At 43.0% G+C, this 22,289-nt stretch overlaps 2 protein-coding genes across 2 annotated transcripts; one reads left to right on the top strand and one right to left on the bottom strand.

Annotated features, from left to right (window-relative positions):
• The first annotated feature begins 569 nt into the window (after nucleotides 1-569).
• On the top strand, nucleotides 570-14,727 carry acadvl (acyl-CoA dehydrogenase very long chain). Its single transcript, XM_037111358.1, has 21 exons — nucleotides 570-701; nucleotides 1,003-1,088; nucleotides 1,186-1,255; nucleotides 2,707-2,778; nucleotides 3,234-3,306; nucleotides 3,412-3,476; nucleotides 3,568-3,702; nucleotides 3,821-3,965; nucleotides 4,248-4,377; nucleotides 4,506-4,631; nucleotides 4,747-4,945; nucleotides 6,636-6,740; nucleotides 7,129-7,215; nucleotides 7,602-7,664; nucleotides 9,785-9,886; nucleotides 11,572-11,669; nucleotides 12,301-12,373; nucleotides 12,535-12,607; nucleotides 12,930-13,002; nucleotides 13,234-13,309; nucleotides 13,500-14,727. Exons 2-21 carry the CDS (start codon nucleotides 1,015-1,017, stop codon nucleotides 13,635-13,637), a joined length of 1,977 nt encoding a protein of 658 aa, XP_036967253.1. The 5' UTR covers nucleotides 570-701; nucleotides 1,003-1,014; the 3' UTR covers nucleotides 13,638-14,727.
• Nucleotides 14,193-20,408, bottom strand: zgc:194312 (uncharacterized protein LOC794943 homolog). Its single transcript, XM_037111359.1, has 2 exons — nucleotides 19,305-20,408; nucleotides 14,193-16,677 (listed from the first exon to the last, which is right to left on the bottom strand). The coding sequence occupies exons 1-2, from the start codon at nucleotides 20,246-20,248 to the stop codon at nucleotides 16,563-16,565; spliced, it is 1,059 nt and encodes a 352-aa protein (XP_036967254.1). The 5' UTR covers nucleotides 20,249-20,408; the 3' UTR covers nucleotides 14,193-16,562.
• Nucleotides 20,409-22,289: the final 1,881 nt, after the last annotated feature.

The following is a 22,289-nucleotide window of genomic DNA, read 5'->3' as shown; positions in this document are numbered from 1 at the left end:
CGACATTAACAAGCTTTTTGGTATCTTAAAGTACATGTGTCACTAATAAACTCTGCGACTTTACCTTTGTGGTGAATGATTGAATGCAGATCTTTATCCTTGGGACAAAATATTTGTGGTGTTGCTAGTTAAACAGAAAACATTCACTAAAGTCAATAACATCACAATTTGGTTTTCTGAAAGGAATAAGAGGTATATTTATGTAAAAGAAAGTTTTTTTTCTACTTCATTGAAAAAAGACTGATAAACAATGATGGCAATATTTTGAGTTGAGATTTTATATTAATTGTTCAATTAGAAAATATTCATCAGTGACTGATGCTATTTGTGTTTCAGTCACCACTACAGTAAAAAAATGCAATATCTATCTATCTATACATACATACATACATACATATATTCACCAGATGCTAAATGTAACAAGCTGTTAAGACATCACACATATTTTGCTGTGAATGTTTGTTATTGTATTTATTATACTGTCAGACTAAAGAGAAGGTATTTTTCATTTCATCTGCTTCAAAACTGAATGCCCGACACTGTAAAACTACATATCCCATGAAGCACCGCGGTGAGACGGATGGCATCCGGCGAGGCTGGCTCCGGAGAAGAAAATTCAGGTTAAACAGTAGTGGGTCATTCGAGGAACAGGCGGCTACTACGCGGACTCAGGGGGACGTGTCACAATATAACTCGTACAGGTATATACTTAGCATCGACATTCTTGGCTCTAAATACAAGGAATCAAAAATATTTAACTGTTTTGCTCTGCTTTTCAGTAAGAAGTCAAACACCGAATCAAACCCGGCCGAGTTACAAAACAAACCGACGTCGTTACGTAGCAGCTAGCTAGGCTGCCATTGATAGTATAAATAGCTAGCTAATCAACAGCAGCTGACAGCACTTTACTTTTATCTCAGCTCCATTGTTTCTATCTCTGATTAATTATTTGTTTGTGTGTCGTCTAGCTATTTGCCTCTTATTTCTATTATTGTCTTTTAGAACTAAAAGAAAATGCTGCTTCGCAAAGTGAGCCAGTCGTCCGCACTGTGCGGCACCATCCTCAGGGTCCCTCCCGTTCTGTCTGGGTAGGTAGCTAATGTCTGAATGTATTGTTAAACCTTTTGAGTCTCGAAATAACAGACCAGAAAAAAAAATCCCCTTTCATTGCTGTCTGTGCTACAGAGGTCAGCGTCATGCCGGGGCTGTGGTCGCCGTGCAGAACGCCCGTCTGTACGCAAGCCAAGCTGCACAGGTAACGATAACATTTAGCCTACAACTGTACAGATATTCCACTTTAATCAGAACTTTGTCTGGTGTGTTTGTTTTATTCTGTGGTTCTAGGATATTTTTAGAGTTTGCCTCCTGTCCTTGCTCGGCTCAGTGCAGTGTCTGGCTGACATAACGTTGTCACCCCTCCCTCCCGGGGAAAGTAGGGGAAAGTTCACTGGTCACATGACGCAGTTATGTAGGTGACACCATGAATGTGGGTGACACTTCAGTTGTCCAGGACGGGCAGGAGAGGAGTTTTTCTCTTGGAGTTATTATGTCAACAATTTCCAAGTTGTATCAGCATAAATGCAGGCTTCCCTAGTTGCTGTAACAGACACGTATGTGTATTCGTGAAGTAAAAGTAGAATTAGAAATTAAGCTAAACTTAGTTCCCAATTACCGGCATTTTTATACCTTTTTATACCTTTAAACACTCCAAAGGGACTAGACATGGCATGATATGAAGTTTCGTGGCAGCAATATCCTGACCAAATTATGCATTCCATGATGTTATCACAATAATCATCAAGATGTGTAAAACTTTAAGAGAAACAACAACATACTGGATGCACTCAACCTTACATTTTGCTAAGAACATGTTTTTTATTGCACCACAGATAGGATACACATACCTTGTAGTCGCAGTCATGATTATCTATTACGATCATCTCATTGTGGTTTTTTATCGCACAAGAAAATCTGACGTTGTCCCAGCCAAGACCATTGTTGTGCATTGATATGATTTTAGGCTACAAATCACCTTTAAAGGCTTTTTGTTCCCTTGTTAACACAGGCTGCAATGAGCCAGTAATGTTCTGTAATATCTCATTAGTAAATATTGCGCAGCTCCACTCACTCATTCACTCCTGTGTATGAGTTCTGACTGATTTTCAAAAACACATCGTATATGACATGTATGTTTACTCAGAGGCACCATTTTTATGATCTGTATAATCAAACGCAATGAAACTACGTCAGCCTCTAGTAAATCCTATCATTGGGATTTTTTTTCATAGGGCACAATTTCACTTTGTACACAGTGAAATTAATTAAAGTAAAACAGTAATAAAGCAGATTTGTGTTACAGCGTGTACTGTTTTGCTGGTTTGAATGATAAGCTGTTACAAACACTGGGCCAGGTGTCTCCATTCCAAAAATATGTCCTGTATGTTTGGTGAGTCAGCTGGCTGGAGGTGCCCTTGGCGTCACCTCTCACCCACTTGGATTATGAAATCAGTACTGTAGGTCTCCTCTACTCATGGTTTATTTAGCTCACAGCACTGGATTCTGATCACAGGACAGTTACTATGTTTTGACCTGACATTTTGCCTCAGCCATGTTGTTTATTTAAGCAGATAAATTTTAAGATTCCCCTGTTTTGTTTTACTGAGTTGATGAACTGCTTTTTTTTTTCTTTGCTGCTTCTGTCTTTAGGCAGTGTTGGACAAGCCAGCAGCAATCGGCAGTGACGCTGCCACCAAAGTGGAAAAGAAGACAGTTAATGTTGTATGTTGATCTCTAGCTTTTATAATCATTATTATGTCTTCATTATATTTGAGATCATGTTATTATTCAGTATAAACATTGTTCAAACAGTTCAAGATGTCCAGTTAGTTAAGGATTAAAGCTACCGTGTCCAGTTTTTGACTTCTTGTAGTGCTATGAAGCAGTTTTCTATGAATGAGTCCCCTTTCTGTGTGACGATACATATTCCTTTAAATACCTTCACACTGTTCCACTTATCAGCAAGTGGCAAGAAGACACAGATGAATTCAGGGAAGGGACACGCAAGCCATTAAACAAGGATGTAAAGAATACAAACTGTTTACAGAATCAGCTTTGCAACGACAGTTAATCTAAACATAAAAAAAAACTCCTCAGGGTATGCTCTTTTTTAAGTGAACTTTTGAATGCTCTGTTTGTTTGTGCACAAGCTTTATTATGTTTTGTTTTTTTCCCAGGAGTCCAAATCATTTGCCGCCAACATCTTCAAGGGCCAGATCCAGACTGCCCAGGTGTTCCCTTACCCCTCAGGTAAATAACGGGATATTATCTCAACATCTGTTTTGAGAAAAATACCTGCATTTCATTGTAGAAAATGAAAAAAAGATTAAGTGTGGTCACTTGTCTGTGTTGTAGCCATGAATGAGGAGCAGGAGCAGTTTCTCCGAGAGCTCGTGCCGCCTGTCTGCAAATTCTTCGAGGTAATTTTCAAACCACTTTGTGCTCGTGGCCAAAACTTACCAGAGCTCATGCTCACCCTTCACCCTCCATGTTTCTGCCTCCTGTATGCAGGATGTGAATGATCCCGCCAAGAACGATGCTTTGGAGAAGGTGGAAGATCAGACCATGGAGGGCCTGAAGGAGATGGGTGCCTTTGGCCTGCAGGTGCCAGCTGACCTGGGTGGCCTCGGCCTCTCAAACACACAGGTGGATTACATTTATAGATATTTATTCACAAACACAGACATTTGTAAATATTTGTAGTTGTTAATTGTTTCAGACAGCTGTGTAAATGCTAATGCAGTAGCATCTGTCCAACTAACAGTACGCCAGGTTGGTTGAGATCGTTGGCAGTCATGACCTGGGCGTTGGCATCACATTGGGTGCCCACCAGTCCATCGGCTTCAAGGGTATTCTGCTCTTTGGGAATCCAGCCCAGAAGGAGAAGTACCTGCCTAAACTTGCCTCAGGTAAGAACACCAGCGTTGCTTTAACAACGTTGTGTTAGTGGTGTTAGTGTTCTCTGAGAAAGGAAGTGGTTTGTATGTCTGGTTTTCCAAACAGCCAGTAGAAGTATTGCCCTGCTTGCATAAGAATGTTATAGAATATCACCAGACTTATCTTTTATGTAGTCCTGCAGCTTTTTGTTCCCCTTCACTGAATTGAAAAGGAACATGATGTTATGACAGAATGTTACACAGAATGGCTAGATCATTTGTGCTGACACTGGATGTTTGCCTTTGTCCCTCCAGGTGAGACGATTGCCGCCTTCTGTCTAACTGAACCGGCCAGCGGCTCTGACGCCGCCTCCATCAAGACCACAGCTGTCCTGTCGCCTTGTGGAACGTACTACACTCTGAACGGAAGCAAGATCTGGATCAGGTGAGGACATGGGAGCTCATACACAATCATGGCATTCTGGATGTCGCCACAAGGGGGCAGCTGCATACAACTTAAGGTGTAGAAGTTGGTTGGCTTTTCCTAATCTGATGCCTTCTTTCCTCTGTCAGCAATGGAGGCCTTTCTGAGATCTTTACAGTGTTCGCCAAGACACCCATGAAAGATCCAAAGACCGGAGAGATGAAGGACAAGATCTCTGCCTTCATCGTGGAGAGGAGCTTTGGAGGAGTGACACAGTGAGCACACTTAAAGTTTTCATCTGCATCTGCAGATTTATGAGTTCATGCCTGCCTTTTTTTCCTTCTCTTTTCTGGCTTTCGATTCATTATCACCCCATCTTGTTCATCACAGCGGCCCTCCGGAGAAGAAAATGGGCATCAAGGCGTCCAACACAGCCGAGGTGTATTTCGACAATGTCCGCGTGCCGGCCGAATGCCTGCTGGGAGAGATGGGCGGAGGTTTCAAGGTGGCCATGAACATCTTGAACAACGGGCGCTTTGGCATGGCAGCTGCCCTGTCAGGCACCATGAAGGGAGTCATCACCAAAGCTGTGAGTACACTACCTATAGCAGTGTGAAGACAGGAAGTGGCATGATTGAGCTTTTCATCATGTTGACACTATGGCTGTCTCGCAAAGCTTCATGTCTCTATATGTGTACGTTTCACATCTGCTGCGTTGCTTTATATGCATATTGTCTATGTTCAATCATGTATGTGTTTCGTTGTGGGTTCATGGGAAATTCCCCCGTTCCCGTACTTGGTCTGTTTCTGCTGTGCAACTTCCTGTTGAGGTTACAGGCGCTGAAGATTCAAGTGTGGTTTCTGTCATGTTTTGTTGTTTTTCTTAAACATTACAATTACACGAGACTGATTATGTAACCAAATATGTGATTATTAGTAACAGCTTCATTTGAATAAGGTTTCTGTAAAGTCCATGTAAAGGTATTGTCCTAGATGAGATCATTGTGAAGTCTTTGTCTTTTGTAATTCTGAGACTGTTACATCAGTTAGCAGTTTAATGTGCCGCTCAGCAGGGAAAGACCTAATAAACTGCTGCATGTGCTGAGAAATGAGTCAACCTGTTGGCTAGTTGCATCACCAGGAAAAGGGTTCACATGAAGGGTGTTTTCTTTTCATATGTTTTGATGAAAACATGCAAAACATCGACACAGATTTTCTGTGCAGCAATAATGAGCCCCTTCGCATTTGTTTTGCAAAGTAATTAATGCAATGAGCATTTAAAGATATCAGCACAAGTAAAAATTAAAAAATGTGTCAAAGTTAGTCGAGATATCATTTTTCTATCGTATCAATACAAATAATATATAAATATTATATGTAATTGGTACAATTAGTGCTTCAGTGTTAATGATCATTTTTATTTCATCAGTGAAATGCATCAAAATCATCAATATTTTCAAGGGCAATAATAAAAAATCCTAAAAATGTGAGCAAGGCAAGAAATTCTTACATGAGGAGCTGTGACTGGCAGCTGATGGCCATATTTTTCAGCGCTAGAAATGTGGAATCGCAGCAACTCTCTGCTGAAAACAGGTTCAGAAAGTATGAAACCACAAATTCAATATTGTAGCTTTAGATTTTGCACCACTTACAGAGAGAGAGTCCTTTTGGCCCTATGTGAAGTTCAGTTCCTCAATTCTAATAATAAATTACTTTTAATGGCTGTGGTGCATTATCATAAAATAGATTGAATAGTGCAGAAACCTCAGTCCTCACTCATTTATCAAGTTGTACACAACCCGCCTGTCCTCATATGTTAGGAGGAAACTGAAGTGGTGAAAATAAGAGAAACGTAACATGTGCTTTGGATTTCTTCAAACATGAAGGTATAAATTGCATTCTTGTCCACTTGTTCCACTTGTTTATGACAGCACTGTTATGCCACAGCACTTTGTTTTTAAAGTCAGTGTAGTCAGCTCCATGTCAGATGTTTATTTTCGGAGCTGGTGGCATTTTCTGAGACCAGTGCGCCTGTGTGGTCACACCGGGATCCGTCCCCGGTGCCACAAGTGGTTGGCAGCATTGCTAAACTTCCTCCTCCTTTTGCATAAAAACTAGACAGCAACAACATGTCAACATGGACCCCGTAAAAAAAAAAAAGAAAAGAAAAGAAAAAAAATGCAACATTTTCAGTTCCAGTCTTGAAATATGAGGAAGTGTATAGGAATCATGCTTCATGCAAATCATGCAAGTGACCGTCATTTTCCTCTTTTCAACAGGTGGATCATGCAGCCAACAGAACCCAGTTTGGCAGCAAGATCCACACCTACGGAGCCATCCAGGAGAAGATGGCTCGCATGGCTATGCTCCATTATGTCACTGAGGTTGGACAGCGTTTTTTTCTCTTTTGCAGTCTGTGTCATGTTTTCTCTTCTGTTTTTACACTTCACCCTGATTCTGACTAAAGGAGGGTTAAACCAGACAGTGCCAGTATCTTTGTGTCTTACTTCTTGATTTCCTTGAAGCATCTCTGTGCAACAGTATAAGCGTCACGTTCTGCCAGTTTATTAGCTGGTATATGAGCACAAAGCAGCCATTTCGAGAGGTTGATTTTCAGCCCACAAAGGTCCCTTTAATGTGTGTGTAGCAAAGATGTTAAGAGCACAAATCCTTTGTGAATTAAACCACTCTTACCCTTTACATTAGCGTGCACTCCTGCGGAAACTGTCACGAGCCAATGCTTAAGTTTGCTACTTCTGTGTCTTTTTGCAGTCAATGGCCTACATGATCAGCGGCAACATGGATAGTGGAGCGACTGAATTCCAGATTGAAGCTGCCATCAGCAAGATCTTTGCCTCTGTAAGAGTTTGAACAGCACAACAGTATCATTGGTTAAACACACATCACAGTTGTTGCAGTAGTAGTAGTTTCAATAATGCCTGGCTGAATGTACATGGTGTCCTCTTACATCAGCTGTTGTGAAAACCTTTGCGAAAAATGTCTGTGTACCTTATTATTTTGTGTTTGATTAAATGGTTACTTCTTGCAGAAGTTGGTGTTCCGGAAACACAGCAGCAGTTTCATAACCTTTTAATGTTCCCTATTCTGTGGAGGCTTAGTTGTAGATTTAGGAAGTAGATGTCTCTTGGGATATTTGCCCAATCAAAAATGAAAATTTGTGCATTTAGTAGAGCAAAAGTTCACTTGCCTCTCTCTGTGTGTTTTTGAAAAAAAAAATGTGACAGGAGGCAGCATGGACGGTGACTGACGAGTGTATTCAAGTTATGGGCGGCATGGGTTTCATGAAGGTGAGTGATCAGTCCACATCCTGTTACCACACAAACACAGGGACCACTCAGAAGCTGCACGAGTAGATACGAGCAGTTTTAACCGTTTTGTCTTCTTGCCTGTTAGGACGTTTAACAGGTGCGCTATTTAAAGTGTCAGAAGCCACACACCAAAGCTTATTAACACTAAGTATTTCACTGGATGAATGATCTGTGTTACATTGGTGGCTAACTAGAAACTGGGATGAGTGAGTGGCTAGCTAAATTTTTGTCCTTTTTTCAGAATCTAGGGTTAGGGTCCAAGTAGTCTGTATCCTGCTTCCTTGCCCCAGAAAAGAAGCTCCTTTGGGTAGAGAATAACCCATTTTCACTTCAGGGAACTTTTTCTTGGAATCCTGGAACTATTTTAGGAGCTTAGAAACTTGACCAAGTCTTCAACCTAAAGGAAAAAGGAACCAAAAAGTTCCAGGGCACCAAAAATGTTCCACTTATGGGGTATAGAATAATGCATATTTGCCTCAAAAACCTTTCCAGGAGCTATTTTAGGAACTCAGAAGCTTTCTACCAACCTACCTCCTGTTTTACCACCTCACTCTGTCTGTCTACTGTATTTATTTTCACATTACCAACACTCTATTTGTAGTTCTCACCATCTTGAGCATAGTGACATAACTGCCTGTATCTACATCAGCCTGCGTGGCTCACAAGTATAATCACCCCATCTGTGGTGACACAATCAGCCAATAAGAAGAGTGCTACAAGCTCCAAGCAACTACTACACAACTACACGTTGATTGTTTAGCCACGGCAGCACCTTTTTTTTCCCTCTCATAGTCACATATACATTGTCCCTGTGGTCACATGCAACGACGCTCGCACTCAGATGCTGCTGATACCACAATGATGTATTTTTTTTCAGGTGAAAGTCAACCAAGTAGTTTACCAGAATAGACCGGTACAAGCTAGCTGAGGATCTGGGGGCGATGTGAAGTCATGTAAACAGTAATGTTGCTCTGCTTAAAATAAACCAGACTATACAGACGCGCTTGCTTTGCCACAATACAGTGGAAAGTTTATCAGTCGTGGAACAACACTTAACTACAGAGGTGGCAGTTCTGCTGCAAATTGTACTCTTTAAGAACTAACAAGGGGAGGACAAAATAACCTGTGCCATTCAATGCAGCTTAGTTGAAGAATAGCCGAATTTACAATCACAGAAGTTGACTCAAAACCTTAACAGATCTTGAGCCTTTACTTTTACGTTGGATTGATAGTCTGTCTCTGCAGATGTCCACTTCCTTATGATTTTTTTTTTCTGCAAGTTATTGTGAAATTAGTTGCAGGATATGAGTTGTTTTAAAAGGAAGAGGGGAGAAACACTTTGATTAGTTCTGCTCACAGTGCACATTTTGACTCGGGGTTTCATTTCACCAAGGAAGCCAAGTTTCTGCTAATTTCTGTTCGTCTTCACAGAATGAATTTGCCTGTCTGTGTAGCCTATAATACACTCCGTTACTTTCGCACCCTGAATTTAAAAGCACATCAATAAATAGTCTTTATTCCTGTTCGCAGCTGGTGTTTTGGCAACAGCTTCTGATCACAGCAAAAAGCTGCAGGGTTTATACAAAGTCTTGGAAGTTTGGGGACTGCTTACTTACTTACTTGCTTACTGTTTTCAACTGTAGGAATACGCTTTCTTTTTGAATAGCTGCATGATTTTCAACATGATCTGTTGTGTCCTCGATGCAGTCTGTCCTTAAAATGGAAAATCTCTAAACATCTGAGATGAAATGATCCTGTCGACATATTTGTTTGTCTCCTGGTGATGAAATGAGCGAGCATTAGATAATCGTGATTAAAACATACAAAGTTAAAGCAAAGTTATTCAATGTGAACTTAACTCTCAAAATGCTTCAAGAACCCCATAGCATAGATCTTAAATTCCATGTGTTGAATACAATAACACACAACCGACTTCCCCCTGTTGGTTGCTTAATATGCAAATACAGCATGAGGCTATACCGTAGATTTCACAAACCGGTAATCAAGAGTGTATGTCACTGCAGAATACAGAACATAGCTTATTATGTTAACTGCAGAGTACGTAGAAGGCCATCATGTTTCTGTGTGTGTCTCCGCAGGACGCTGGCGTGGAGAGAGTGATGAGGGATCTGAGAATCTTCCGTATCTTTGAAGGCACCAACGACATCCTGCGGCTCTTTGTTGCCCTCAACGGCTTCCAGGTAAAGTGAAAACCCCTTGATCAGATTTTTGTCATTGTCTGACTCCGGCGTGGTGATCGGATCAAGCCTGAGTGGAAAAGTACAGATGTTTTGTCGAGAGGAAGTGTTTTCTGCTTGCTTCTACTTCCTATGTGCTTTTACAACACATCTTGTAACATCTTGTAGGTTTAAAAATGGGTGATCAAGAAGCAACTTCCCTAAAGTTATTTTATACCGAGGGTCTGTTTTGAACACGTGTTTCCGATCAGTCAGAGCTTGTTCAGTCTCATCTAGTCTTAAAGGTCCTTTTTTAAATGGCTTAAATTAAATTGTATGAATAATGAGCCTTAAAAGTCACGAAACAGTCTTAAATCAGAATTTTTGATTTCTCAGTACTGCAAACATTTTATCTTATTTTGTTTATTCATCTTTACACATCCTTATACCAACAACTGAACTTAATTCTGTCTAAAACGTAAAACACACAAGGGGCTGTGAGAAAAAGGGCTGTAGATTAACCCAACTCACTCTAATAACCGTAATCCTACATAAAACCTACCTCTGCGCTGGTCCCTATGTATATGACTTATCTTTATACTGAACAAGGAACACTTAAATGAGAAATCAGTCCAAAAATCTGTCTAAAATTTGATTGAAATGGTCTTAAAAGGTGTTGAAATTAAGGATGTGACACCTGAAATTGGAGGAGAGAAATATGTGAAGATGTTTAACTTAGAGCTGCTCAATGTGTTTTACCGGCCCACTCTAATAAATGTAGCTCAGCAGGTTTGTGGGGAAACCACGCACGCTGCTAACGGGGACAGCACGCCTCCATTAAAGCTGTGCCTGTAGGGTGTCATGGAAGAAGAATAATGTTTTTCTAAATCAAAAGTTAGATTTTCACTTTAAGCCGTCAAATCCATAAAGGCAAAGGGTAGAGAATTTAAAAACCGCTGCCGGCAGTGTTGAGTTGCTGTAAAATATTTGGAATTGGAGGTTTTATACAGTTTTATGAAATTGTGGAAAAGACAGCAGGGTAGGTTTCTGAGGTAATAGTGGAGGTGCTGCTCATAGAAGCCCTTAAAGGAGCAGTTCATCAAAAAAGGAAAACTCACAGTGTGGCAGCCTTCTTTAAAAACAAACGAAGATGCTTTTTAATACTTAAAAAAAAAACTACAGAGATAAACATAAAATGGCTCCATACAGCTCGTCTGAGCCTAACCCAAGCCTCCAGAAGCTCAGAGATCCCAAATTTATATGAAAAGTTGTCATGTACGCCCTTTTATAAGCCCAAATCTTCATTGTAGCTGCTACAATAAAAGTGTTAGAGCGAATCCTGCCTGGGTGGACAAGCTTGATTGTATGTCGAGGGTGTAAATAACATCTTTCTGAATTATTCTGGGAGCTTGGTCCTCACTGCACTAAGGCTTGGATTACACTGAACGAGCCATATCAAGGCATGTTATGCATATTTCAGTCACCATCAACTTTAGTTTTTTGTCGCTGTTCCTTTGAATGTCCCGGATTGACCCCTTTGTTACCAGTCAAGTCAAGTCAAGATGTCGCAGTCTGACTTTGTGTCAGTTTCTCACACCTAGGAATCCGGAACGCTGGTTGAAGTGTGATATGAAATCATTCGATCTCGAAGGATAACATCACTCGCCTGCTGATAAGTCGTGTGCGTCTCTCTCTCCGATTCCCTCCAGAGTGCTGGTAACCAGTTGAAGGGCCTGCAGAAGGCGCTGAAGAACCCCATCGGCAACGCTGGGCTGCTCGCAGGAGAGATCACCAAGAGAGCCAAAAGGTTGCACACATGCACAAATGCACAAACAACACCCTGTCCACTGTGTCCTTGTGTCTGGGGCACAGGAAGCACCTAACTGCCGTCGCTGATGCTGGGAGATAGGGACTTGCCTTGCTCAATACGTGATGGATGTCACACGTGTCCGTTCCATTCTTCATTGTGTTCAGCGTCTCGCCAGCCGATCCTTTCTTTGAATTCAACTGTAAAATTTCTCATGTCATAACTTCACCGTCACCATTTCCTGCTCTGTCCGCTTCAAATTGAAAAGTGCCGTAGGAAATGTTCAAACAGGCTCTGTTTGTGCAGATGCTGAGGCTCCTCTTACCGTCTCTCTAATGCAGCTAATTTGCAGCGATGTTTCTTTGTTCCCCTTTCGTCCTCGCCACATCTCCAGCACAGATATTTAACTCCACGTCTTTGCAATCACTGACCTAAAGAAGTGCCAGGATTCTCTCAAAACTGTCAACTAGAATTGTTTTACGTGTAAATATTTTAAATATGTCTATAATTTTTTTCTTTATGTACAGACGTATTAGCTTTAAAACAATTGTCATGATACAGTGTATGTTGTGTAACTACTTCCTCCTCAGCCATGTTGTTAAAACGACCGCTTCTCCTGTTGTCTTTGCAGGAAGGCAGGTTTGAGCACGGGCCTGACGCTGCAGGGAACTGTGCACCCTGAGCTGGCACACAGTGGTGAACTGGTAAAACTTTTTTTTTTTTTTTTTCAATTCTAGGCATTTATTGAAGCTGTAGCTCAGACTGAGTGGGTGTGTGGATGTGCAAGTGACAGTTTGACAGTCTTAATGTCTGTTTTTTTTCTCTCCGACCGATGTGTCCCCCCCCCCCCCTTCATGATTTCCAGACCGTTAAAGCCATCGAACAGTTCGGAGCGGTCGTTGAGGACCTGCTGATGAAACACGGCAAGAAAATCATTGGTGAGTGTGTGTGTGTGTGTGTGTGTGTGTGTTTGCATGTGTGAAGGTTGAATAAACCCTTGTAGGTGTTGGATTTAAAAAAAAAGAATAAAAAAAATCCCCAGCTGGTACACTTTGGATGCTTTGGGCTGGAGTTTGAGTCATTTTGGACATCGCTTGCCCTTTGAGTCTTCCAATGGAAAAAAAAAAAACCCCAGACATTTCAATGACATTGGAGGGAAAATTTTTAGATTTTTAAAAGTAATTTAAGTGTAATCCTCTCATTACTTGTTTTGATTATTTGTAATAATGTGACGAGTAACGCGCATCTTCTCTTTTTCAGATGAACAGTTTATCCTGAAGAGAGTCGCAGACGGTGCGATTGACCTCTACGCCATGGTGGTTGTCCTGTCCAGGTAAGCGTACAAACTAGACAATAAACAACCTCAGCCTCCCTCTTAGTCCCTTTTCTTTTTTCTGTTTTTTTTTTTTCTTTTTTTTTTTCTAATCTGCGCGCCCCAGTTTCACTTTGTCGCTCCGTCTCTTGCTCCACGCGCCCACTCACTCGATCTTTGGCCTAGTTGAATTCCACCTTCACACTCCTACGCACCCTAAACTGACTTCCCCCCTCCTCTCTCTCTCTGCAGGGCTTCGCGCTCTTTGAGTCAGGGCGCTCCCTCAGCTCAGCATGAGAAGATGCTGTGTGAGACCTGGTGTGTGGAGGTAAGACCGCCTGCACAAAGAAGATACATTGAATGCAAACGTGAAATAATCTGCGTCTGAGGATGTGTCGAGTGTTTCTCCTGCTTCACCTGGAAGCACTTTGCTGTCCCCAGTTCAGAAAGATGCACTAGTTGTAACGAGTTACTGGCAAAAGCACCTGGATGAATCTAACTTGATTTTTTTTCTTCAGGCCCACGACAGGGTCATGCGCGACATCAAGGCCCTGCGCTCCAGCGAGTCCCGGCAGGTCTTCAAGAACCTGCGGGCCATCTCTACAGCCGTGGTGGAGAACGGAGGCGTGGTGTCTACTCACCCACTGGGTTTCTAAACGCAGGCACATCCCCACATCTTCACATCCATTTATGATTGTTCTCACACTTCCTCTCCTCTAACCGGGTTCTCGGTCATGTGTGCCAGTTTCCTCGCAACTTAATCGCCATCAACGCTCCATCACATATTCTGTTGGTTTGGTTCTGTGTAATCGAGCTTTGTGGACGATCGGGGCTGGATGATTTGTCCTTTTTTTGTTTGTTTGTGTTTTTTTTGCACAGACGTCACAACTTGAAGCTTCTTGTTCCGTCACACAGACTGTAATCATATTAACCTGTTTTTCACAGATATTTATTTGATTCTCGCTTCACTACATCCAGAGTTTGAGCTGGAGGAGTTTTAATCCATATGACATAAAATGATAAAAAAATATAGTCAGTCATATCACTATTTCGACAAATCATTCAGCCCTGTCGCCTACATCCAAACAGCTGATGACTGAACGTGTGCTCGGAGCTTTTTATTTTTACTTTATCTCAGCCTTCATGACCGTAGCGGATTGAATGACGTCATCGTTGAGTCGTTTGGAACATTAAGTTATAGTGTTGTGTTGTTTGTTTTTGTTTTTTTTTTCCTTTTGAAAAACAAATAATGCAACTTTGAGATAGTAGGGCCAGTAAACAGCGGAAGCTTTGAACTGATCCGTTAAGAAAGCGATCTACACATAAATGAACTTTAAATGGCACTCTAGTTTGTCCGTGTATCTACATTGTGATCAAATGTATATAACGGTGTGGTGTTGATGTACTTTGACGCCTTTCTGCATGTGTATTAAGCTCAATCGGTGCTTTTCACAAAAAAAATATTAACTTCAGGAGCAAAAAAGCCGTTGCCTTAGAAACCGGTCCATGGATGCTGTTCGAAGCTCCTGTTGAGACTTGAGTCAAACAGAGAGCTTTAACATGTTTTTTTTTGTTTTTTAAACGTGCCGTCACATTAACTTCCAAAGTGCAACTGTGTATTTTCTCTGCTGAGGGTTGCAGGCACCATTAACTGTAATTGTAGAAAGTTAACCATCCGTCTGCATACCTGATTTTTGAGTAACTTTTCTTGATGTGCTGTTAAATAAAACTTGAATTAGATCTGCACATTCTCGCCTTCCTGCTAGCTTGTTGTGCGACCAACCAGTGCTGCTGTTTTCAGACCGTAATCTCGTTGCTATTAGTGATCTAAAAAAAATGCGTCTGCAGGTGCCAGACGACTGTCTCGACTGTTCTGGCGGAGTGGCGGTGTTGTGCAAATGTACTTTTGAGCTTTTTGTTTTAGCAACGCACTTACTCATAGGGATTAAAGAATAAAGTATCTATTCATTTGTCTGTCTGAAGTACAGCTGTTGCCTCCTCTTGAAGTACGTTGCTCTCAGATTAATGAATTTTTCCTGTAACAAGCCAGACTACACTACCCCTTTCTGGTTTCTTCCTTCCTAACCCTTAAAAAACGACAACAAAAAAAAAATCAAATATTGAAGCTCAGCAAAAAGTAATGCAATATTTTGCCCGCCAAACCTACTTCCTATTTCTGCTGTATTCGAAGCGGCCTACAGCTTGGCTTTCACGGCATCCACAGCAGAAACTGTAAATGCTCTGCCAGCTGTATAAGAGTCGCTGTCAAGCACAAACAGGAACCTCTTCCTGCTTGCAGATATAAAACAGACATGACTGCGCTGTGGGTGCGAGACTGAGTGACGGTGAGGGCTGTGCCAGTGCTTCACGAGCCCTGCGGTTGAAGTGTTGAGAATTTCCCCGGAATTCACGAGCCGGGCCTCTGACTAAAAACCGGCCGACGAGCTGAGCGGCAAAGCGAGCCACGGTTGCACCTGCATGTGGACGCTCCCCAGTTATTATATTATTCCTTTTTTTTTTTTTTTCTTTTAGTAAAGGTAAATATTGAGAGAGCAGGCTCGGAGAAAGTCAAGGGTCATTCAGGTGTATCAGCCCATCCTGTTAGCCTTGCGTCATAAAAAAAAGAAGCTTTTAGGCTTTTAAGTGTCCCTTTAGTGCCAGGCTAAAGCCGGAAAATGATTAGCTTAGCGTAAAGACAGGAAATGAGGAAAAAGCTAGCCCTGCTTTTCTAAACATAACAACATCTGCCTACCAGCAATTGTAAAGCTCGCCAATGAACACATTACACACGTCGTTTGCTCGCTGTAACATGGCTTCCACAATTTGTATGTTTTCTTTGTTTTAATAGTTGGGCTAGCCGTTTCCCGCTTCTTTGAGCTAAATCAACAGCCGCCTTTAGCTTGTATGATCTTATACCAAGTGATCCCCAGTACAAGATCACCAATATATGTGCTTTTTATCATGAGAGCTCGCTAATGCTCACTTGATGACGAAATGCCCAACTGTGTGACCTTCCCACTCTTAATTCCAAAGTTGCTGGACACATTCAGCCGGCGCTAGACTGTTCATCTCACAATTTTTAATATCCACAAGGTTAAGAAACACATGGACACAACATTCTCCAGACGGTATATTAAAATATATCCTCCATCCAAGTCATTTTAATCCCAAAATGATGCAGGGTTTGTTAGCGGGAGGTTAGAGGAGCGGCCTTGTGCTTGAAGAATTGAGGTTTTAAAATCCCAGGGCCAGCCAAGGAACACGTACGTTTAGAGGACTGCCCCACTTCTTTCCAGACCGCACTGTCACTGAGCAGCTCCCGCCTGACAGGAGTTCAAAAAGAGAGCAAAATAAAAACACGCTGAAGTCCCGACAATGATGCACGTCCAGGTCCGGTGAGGAAGGAAACCTTAAAGATCTGGATCATTATGTCCAAGGCAGTTCCTTTTAGTCTAAGTTCAGTTCAGTTCCCTGGAGGCCGGAGCCGAGAACATCAGCTCACGTATTATCCAAACGTTCCTGTGGCTGTCGGGATCATGACCTGGTTCCCCCCCCCTCCATCAGGCACTGTCCGTATCGCCTTAACACGAGTCCGAGTCATGTGTGGAATTCATGACCGACATCGGGCTGGTTTCCTCCTCTGGGACATGCGGGACCTCCAGGGAGATGATGGTCTGGGCTGTCAGCGTTCGCTCCCTGAGGAGGGGAAAAAGAGAGTATAAAGATCCTGAAATAACCCTCCAGCCATGAACTCATGTGCTCCTTTTTGGGGGGGGTGGGGGGTTTGTGGTTAACTGTCTTAACACGGAGAAATTTCCAAAACACTTAAAGGGGAAGTATTTTCTGTTAAGCTGTGGTTTCATGCTGAAATCATGCAACAAAACGTCCATTTTAACAACCCATTTAGTCATCACGGTAGCGCGGAGGCGATACTCGCGCTGAGCCTTATGCAAATCAATTCGTTCGACACGTTTCTCTCAGTCGAGTGACTTCATCTGGCTATTAATCACCCTCCGAATTCCCTTTTTTCGTTTTAGCTCTCACATCGGAACTTTCACTGTTCTCTGGTTTTTAGATGATTGCTATTTTAAGTAAAAAGGGCAGGCCACTTAAGTCAAGCTTGAACCAAAGCTATTCAAATTGGACAAAGTCGTAGCTCAAGTCAAGCAGTAGTGAATATGAAGGGGGTGGGATGCCAGATCTAAGGAGGGAATCTACCGTCTGTCCTGGAAAGTTAAAGCTTGAGCTCAGTTCAGTTCCTCATATCATATACCGGTTATAAAGGATCATGAGTTAGCCTGACACGCTCATCTCAGATAGGAAAGTGTACGCTTCTCTATAAAAAGATGCGTGGGGGTGTGTCTGGGTTGTAGATAACAGAGCTGATGAAGGTTTTTTACATTTTGCAAGCTTTCGTCTTGCGCACGCCATGAGAAAATATGTGTAACGCGATAGTTTTGAGCCGGTTGTCATCTCTTTATTTTTTTTTTTTTTCCGCACTATGTTAGGAACACTTCATGTGATTTCATGTGACATTTGCCTCAGGTGTGGAAATTTCCACACATGCAGATGTCCACATATCGGCCCACGCAGAGCCGCGAAAGGTTTGAAACAAAAGTGGTTTTCATATTAGTAACTTACTTTGGTTTTATTTATCTATCGCTTTTTTTATTTTTATTTCTTTTGTTTTAGAAATGACTGATAAACATTTGCTTACGGCTTCATATAAGATGAGTAGCTCTACAGCTACACTGGAAATCGAGAAACTTGTGAGCATTCACTGATGACTTGATTGTTAATGTGGCACAACCTGGCAGCCCGGAAGTTCCTCTTATCAACAAGTCTTGGCAAAGAAATTTCCCGTTTGTGGGCCAATGAAGCTACACTGATTATGATTCTTTCGAGAAACTGTTACCTTCACTTCTTTATGTATTTTAAAAGTACAATATGTCACAATTTACGTTGACAGCATTCAAAAACGGACACTGAAATGAGACAGAATGATGGTTTTGTTATGGACAAACGTCCAACCACTCCGAACGCCCAGTCTGGACTGCTTGCCCCGCTGCTAACTGAGCTAACTAGCTAACAGCAATTAGTAGCAGCAGTTAGTGGTTACCGTGGAGATTCGTTTGACAGCGAATCCACAACTTAACAAATACACCAGTGATCAGTGTGACGTCGCGGTAGTAACAAAAGTTACTACCAAGTGGAAAAGGTGATGTTGATTTGCATTGTGGGCAGATATGTGAAATCTGCAAATCTGTTTGTTTGTGTTGCGATTCTCAGACGTAACTAACATTTAAAGATATAGATTAAAACACGACGGGATGAGCAATGACGCTTCTACTGTTTTTAGTATTTTATGTATGGTATATCGCTTTGCTGGCTTCTTTGATGTCCACTCAACAGCTCATGTCGGTCTAACTGCCATGGTTATGTTGGTTTAACCTACGTTCAGTGTCTGTGTTTCAGTCTGTGGTGTGGCCCAACCCCCAAAATGATGTCTTCAACCCAACCTTAGTGAAAGTCATGATATTAATAAGCTATGACATTATTGAACATGCATTGTAGATGATTTGGATGTATACACATTGAAATAGCATCATTAAAACAAACGATTAGGTTGTATGTAAGCTAATATGTGACACGCAGGGTTTTTTTTCTACCTTCAAATGATGGTTAAAAAACAAAAACATTGTGATTTGATATATTGGTGCAGCATCTACCCAGAGTAAATGCTAACTGCTGCTAACGGTATTCTGTTTAACCATCCATGACAGCATCCACTGTTAGCTTGTTAGCTGTGCAGCTAGCTGGACAGCCGTGGTAGCGAGGTGCTGGGAGATAGACGTTTGTCAGGCCTGGGGCTAGCTGGTTAGCATGCTAACTTCAGTAGATATCTTCACCTTCACGGAAGTGTTTTTGACACAACGTCAGAAGTGTGATGTCCTCGGAGTCTGATGATAAATTGTTTTAAAGACGCATTATGAAGTTTTGAGGTGGACATTTCAATGGGAAGAGAAAGATCTTCATCGACTTAATTGTTTTTATGACAGAATAAACAAACTGACCTTAAACGACACCACTTCTTCCTGTTTTACCTTGTTTATGCGTGGCGGACCCTGCCACCTTTCCTGTTTTCCTCTATGAACAGCTTGTTCATTCAGTTATGGGAGAAAGAAAAAATATTTCTGAGTTTGTTTTATTACCTCATTCATATTGTGAGTTGGAATTTCTCAAACTACAAAGTGCCCCTTTAAACTGCAATTTTTACGCATTGCACCTTTAATAAGTGGATGCACGCATCCGTTGCTACATACCGCGTTCGGTTGCTGGTTTGTGTCCAGCTGACGTGCACAGTCCAGCCGAGGACACTCTTAAAGTACCGGGAGCAGCAGGGGAACCTGTGGCTCAGCTCCTCCAGGAGCTCCTCTTTACGCAGGCCGTACACGACCGGCGCGACGCACTGCGCCAGGCTGAAGAAGGCGAAGATGACCACGGCCGAGAGCTCCTTGGTCCCCTGCTGGACGAGCTCCCGTTTGTACAACATCGTCAGCACGAAGTTCACAAAGTTCGGGAGGAGGAACACCGCGAGCTGGCTGCCGTGCAGGGCGATCGTCCTGCAGCCGGCCCGGTTGCGCCGGTTCAGCACCCCCAACCGGCGGCCCTCCACCAGGATCCTCACGTAGCTGTACAGGATGAGCAGCGTGCACACGCCGATGAACAGCACCTTCTGCAGCTCGCCTTTCCTCAGCTGCTCCCGGCCGCACTCGCCGTGATAGTCGTCCCATCTGGTCTGGAGCAGCAGGCTGAGCGGGATGCCCAGCGCCACCAGCCAGGTGAGCACGCCCAGCAGCCAGGGCCAGTGCCCCGCCGCGCAGCACGCCGTGTAGCGCATCGGGTGGCACACGGCGCAGTAGCGGTCCAGCGCCATCACCGTGAGCGTCAGGAGGATGTTGGAGCCGCTGCAGATCAAGACGGTGATCATGGCGAAGCAGGCGGCGCGCTCCGGCCGCGCGCCCTGGTGGATCTGGTGGTAGAAGACGCTGCTCGTGCCCAGGTAGACCAGGGCGGACAGCAGCAGGTGGAAGACGAGCACGAAGCGCGCGTGGCGCCGGAGGTGCTCCACGCGGACGATGGTGGAGTTGATGATGAGGTTGAAGAAGAGCAGCACCGAGAAGGACACGGTGGAGACGTAGAAGCGCACGCAGGTGTAGTCCCTCGTCTCCGCCGCCGGCGAGGACGTGGTGTTGTTCCCGGACATAGTCGTTCCTCCTCAGCTGGGCGCGGTGGGGTTTACGGGGCGCTGGTGAAGATGAAGATGAAGATGAAGATGAAGGTGAAGGTGACGGTGGAGCTGGTGGGAGAGAGAACCCGTCAGCCGCATGGTCCTCCCTCACTGCTGCCTCACTGAAGACTGACTCAGTACGCGCTCACTGCTCTCTCTCTCTCACTCACTCACTCACACACACACACACACACACACACACACACACATAGAGAGAGAGAAGTAGTCACAGGATGCCTCACTTTCAGTATCATAAGTTTAGAATGTACTTAATGCGTCTACTCAGCCTTTTTACTGCTGCAGATGTTCAACTTTGAGCTTATTTGAGTCCTTTCACACACCGTAAGTTTAATCTACAGCAATGCATCAGATCCGATAAGATCATCAAATAAGATAATATAAAAAAAAAAAAACAACAAACATTTATTTTCTGGATATCCAACAAGTGTTTGAATAGTTTATTTAGCTCTAGAAGCAGGAGGATTTCTCCCAACCCTTAAAGGAAGAGACCGTCAAACATTTATACACTTTTAAAGTCACTGAATTTGGAGGGAAGGTGATTTTCCACCGGACAGGAAGGGCGCCAAGGACGCCCATCTCAAATGTAACGAGTAACTAAAAGCTCTCAGACAAATGTAGTGGAGTCAAAAGTTGAAATAAAAAAAATTAAAAAAAAGTAAATTACAAACTTGAATTTGTCCTTTACATCCCTGGTGGCACCGATGCTGCCCTGTGGGTGTGTTTGTTTGTTTGTTCGTTTGTTTGTTTGTCGCAGTGATCTTGTGTTGCTCATTTATTTTGTGGAGGATAATGAAGGACATGTTGCAATAAAAAAAACCCTCTGAGTCATGTCTGACAGTGCAGACCAGCTGTGATCCTTATCGCGGCAGGAAAAGGCACAGCTGCGACCAACAACATCGACGGTGCTACTCAAACCGAAAACCTTCCGATTGAGTTCACATCACGTCCCGTCCCCCGTGTAGCACCCACCACCCAACTCAAATTTATGAAGTGTGGCGCGCGCTGATGTCCACACCCTGGACTGCATCATACAGATACTGTTGGAGTTAAAGGTACAGCTCCTGAAATGCACCAACGTGGGTGTAAAAGTGATGAAATTGAGTTTTTTTTTTTTGGAAAGTTGGCATCACGATGCCTTAAGTTTGCATCCCTCAACCTGTCGTGGAGACGTCCTGGTTGCCGTGACGCCTTCAAAATGTTATGATTCGGCATCTTTTTGCGATGTTTTCTGTTTTTGTTTTGAATCCACGTGTCTTTTCTGGCTTTTCAGCGTCTACTCTGTGTTTTTTTTTTTTCCCCTCGTTACCTCACCCGTCCTCTTCCTTCCTCATTCGCCTCACCTGTTCCTCCTCTTGTCATCCGTGGGTCTGTATATAGTCTTTGTCCTCCCTCTTGTCTCTTGTCTAGTTCCCGGTCACCCCGTCTTGGCCTGCCATTTCCTCGTGTCTCCCTTTTTTTGTGGGAAAGTTTTTGGTTTCCGGCTTCTCCCTCGGATCTGAACTTTGCTTATTGAGCTTTCTTAGTCCCCACTCTTGTATTTTGTCTCGTTTGCTTGGGCGTCTTAGGATCCCTGGGGTTTTTGTATTTATCCAGCTTTTGTTGATAAAGCCCCTCATTTCCTGCCTCGTGTGTGTGTGTGTGTGTGTGTGTGTGTGTGTGTCTGCATTTGGGTCCTAAAACATAACCTCACCTTAACACAAAATATGTTTTCCAGATGGAAAAGACCCATCGCACGCGCACCCACACGGGTTGTATTCACTCATTCTGGCTGACTGCTGAGGTCGTAGCCATGATGACTCCATCTGTCTCTAAGTGGAGGAGTCTTTTCTCCAACAGCTGCAACAAGCAATGCAGAAGTGTTTGTACACGTACGCATACGAAGTCCTAATCAAGCTGAATAATTCAATTTACGTTCATGTTTGCGTCCAAGCAGGGGTCACTAGCAGAGGTCAAGCACCTGCCCGTCCCCCTTGGACCTAGACCAGGAAGCCCTAAA

This window comes from Acanthopagrus latus, chromosome 10 (assembly GCF_904848185.1).
Source record: "Acanthopagrus latus isolate v.2019 chromosome 10, fAcaLat1.1, whole genome shotgun sequence".
Taxonomy (NCBI): domain Eukaryota; kingdom Metazoa; phylum Chordata; class Actinopteri; order Spariformes; family Sparidae; genus Acanthopagrus; species Acanthopagrus latus.
Note: the sequence above shows the minus strand (reverse complement) of the source record. Positions and strands in the feature narration are given on the sequence as shown.

Excerpts from the sequence above, each read along its gene's own strand:
- acadvl (XM_037111358.1), top strand. The coding sequence starts at position 1,015 with ATGCTGCTTCGCAAAGTGAGCCAGTCGTCCGCACTGTGCGGCACCATC. Across the intron at positions 1,256-2,706 it reads ACGCAAGCCAAGCTGCACAG|GCAGTGTTGGACAAGCCAGC; the intron begins GTAACGATAACA and ends TTCTGTCTTTAG. Across the intron at positions 13,003-13,233 it reads ATGGTGGTTGTCCTGTCCAG|GGCTTCGCGCTCTTTGAGTC; the intron begins GTAAGCGTACAA and ends CTCTCTCTGCAG.
- zgc:194312 (XM_037111359.1), bottom strand. The coding sequence starts at position 20,248 with ATGTCCGGGAACAACACCACGTCCTCGCCGGCGGCGGAGACGAGGGAC. Across the intron at positions 16,678-19,304 it reads CAAACCAGCAACCGAACGCG|GGAGCGAACGCTGACAGCCC; the intron begins GTATGTAGCAAC and ends TCCCCTCCTCAG.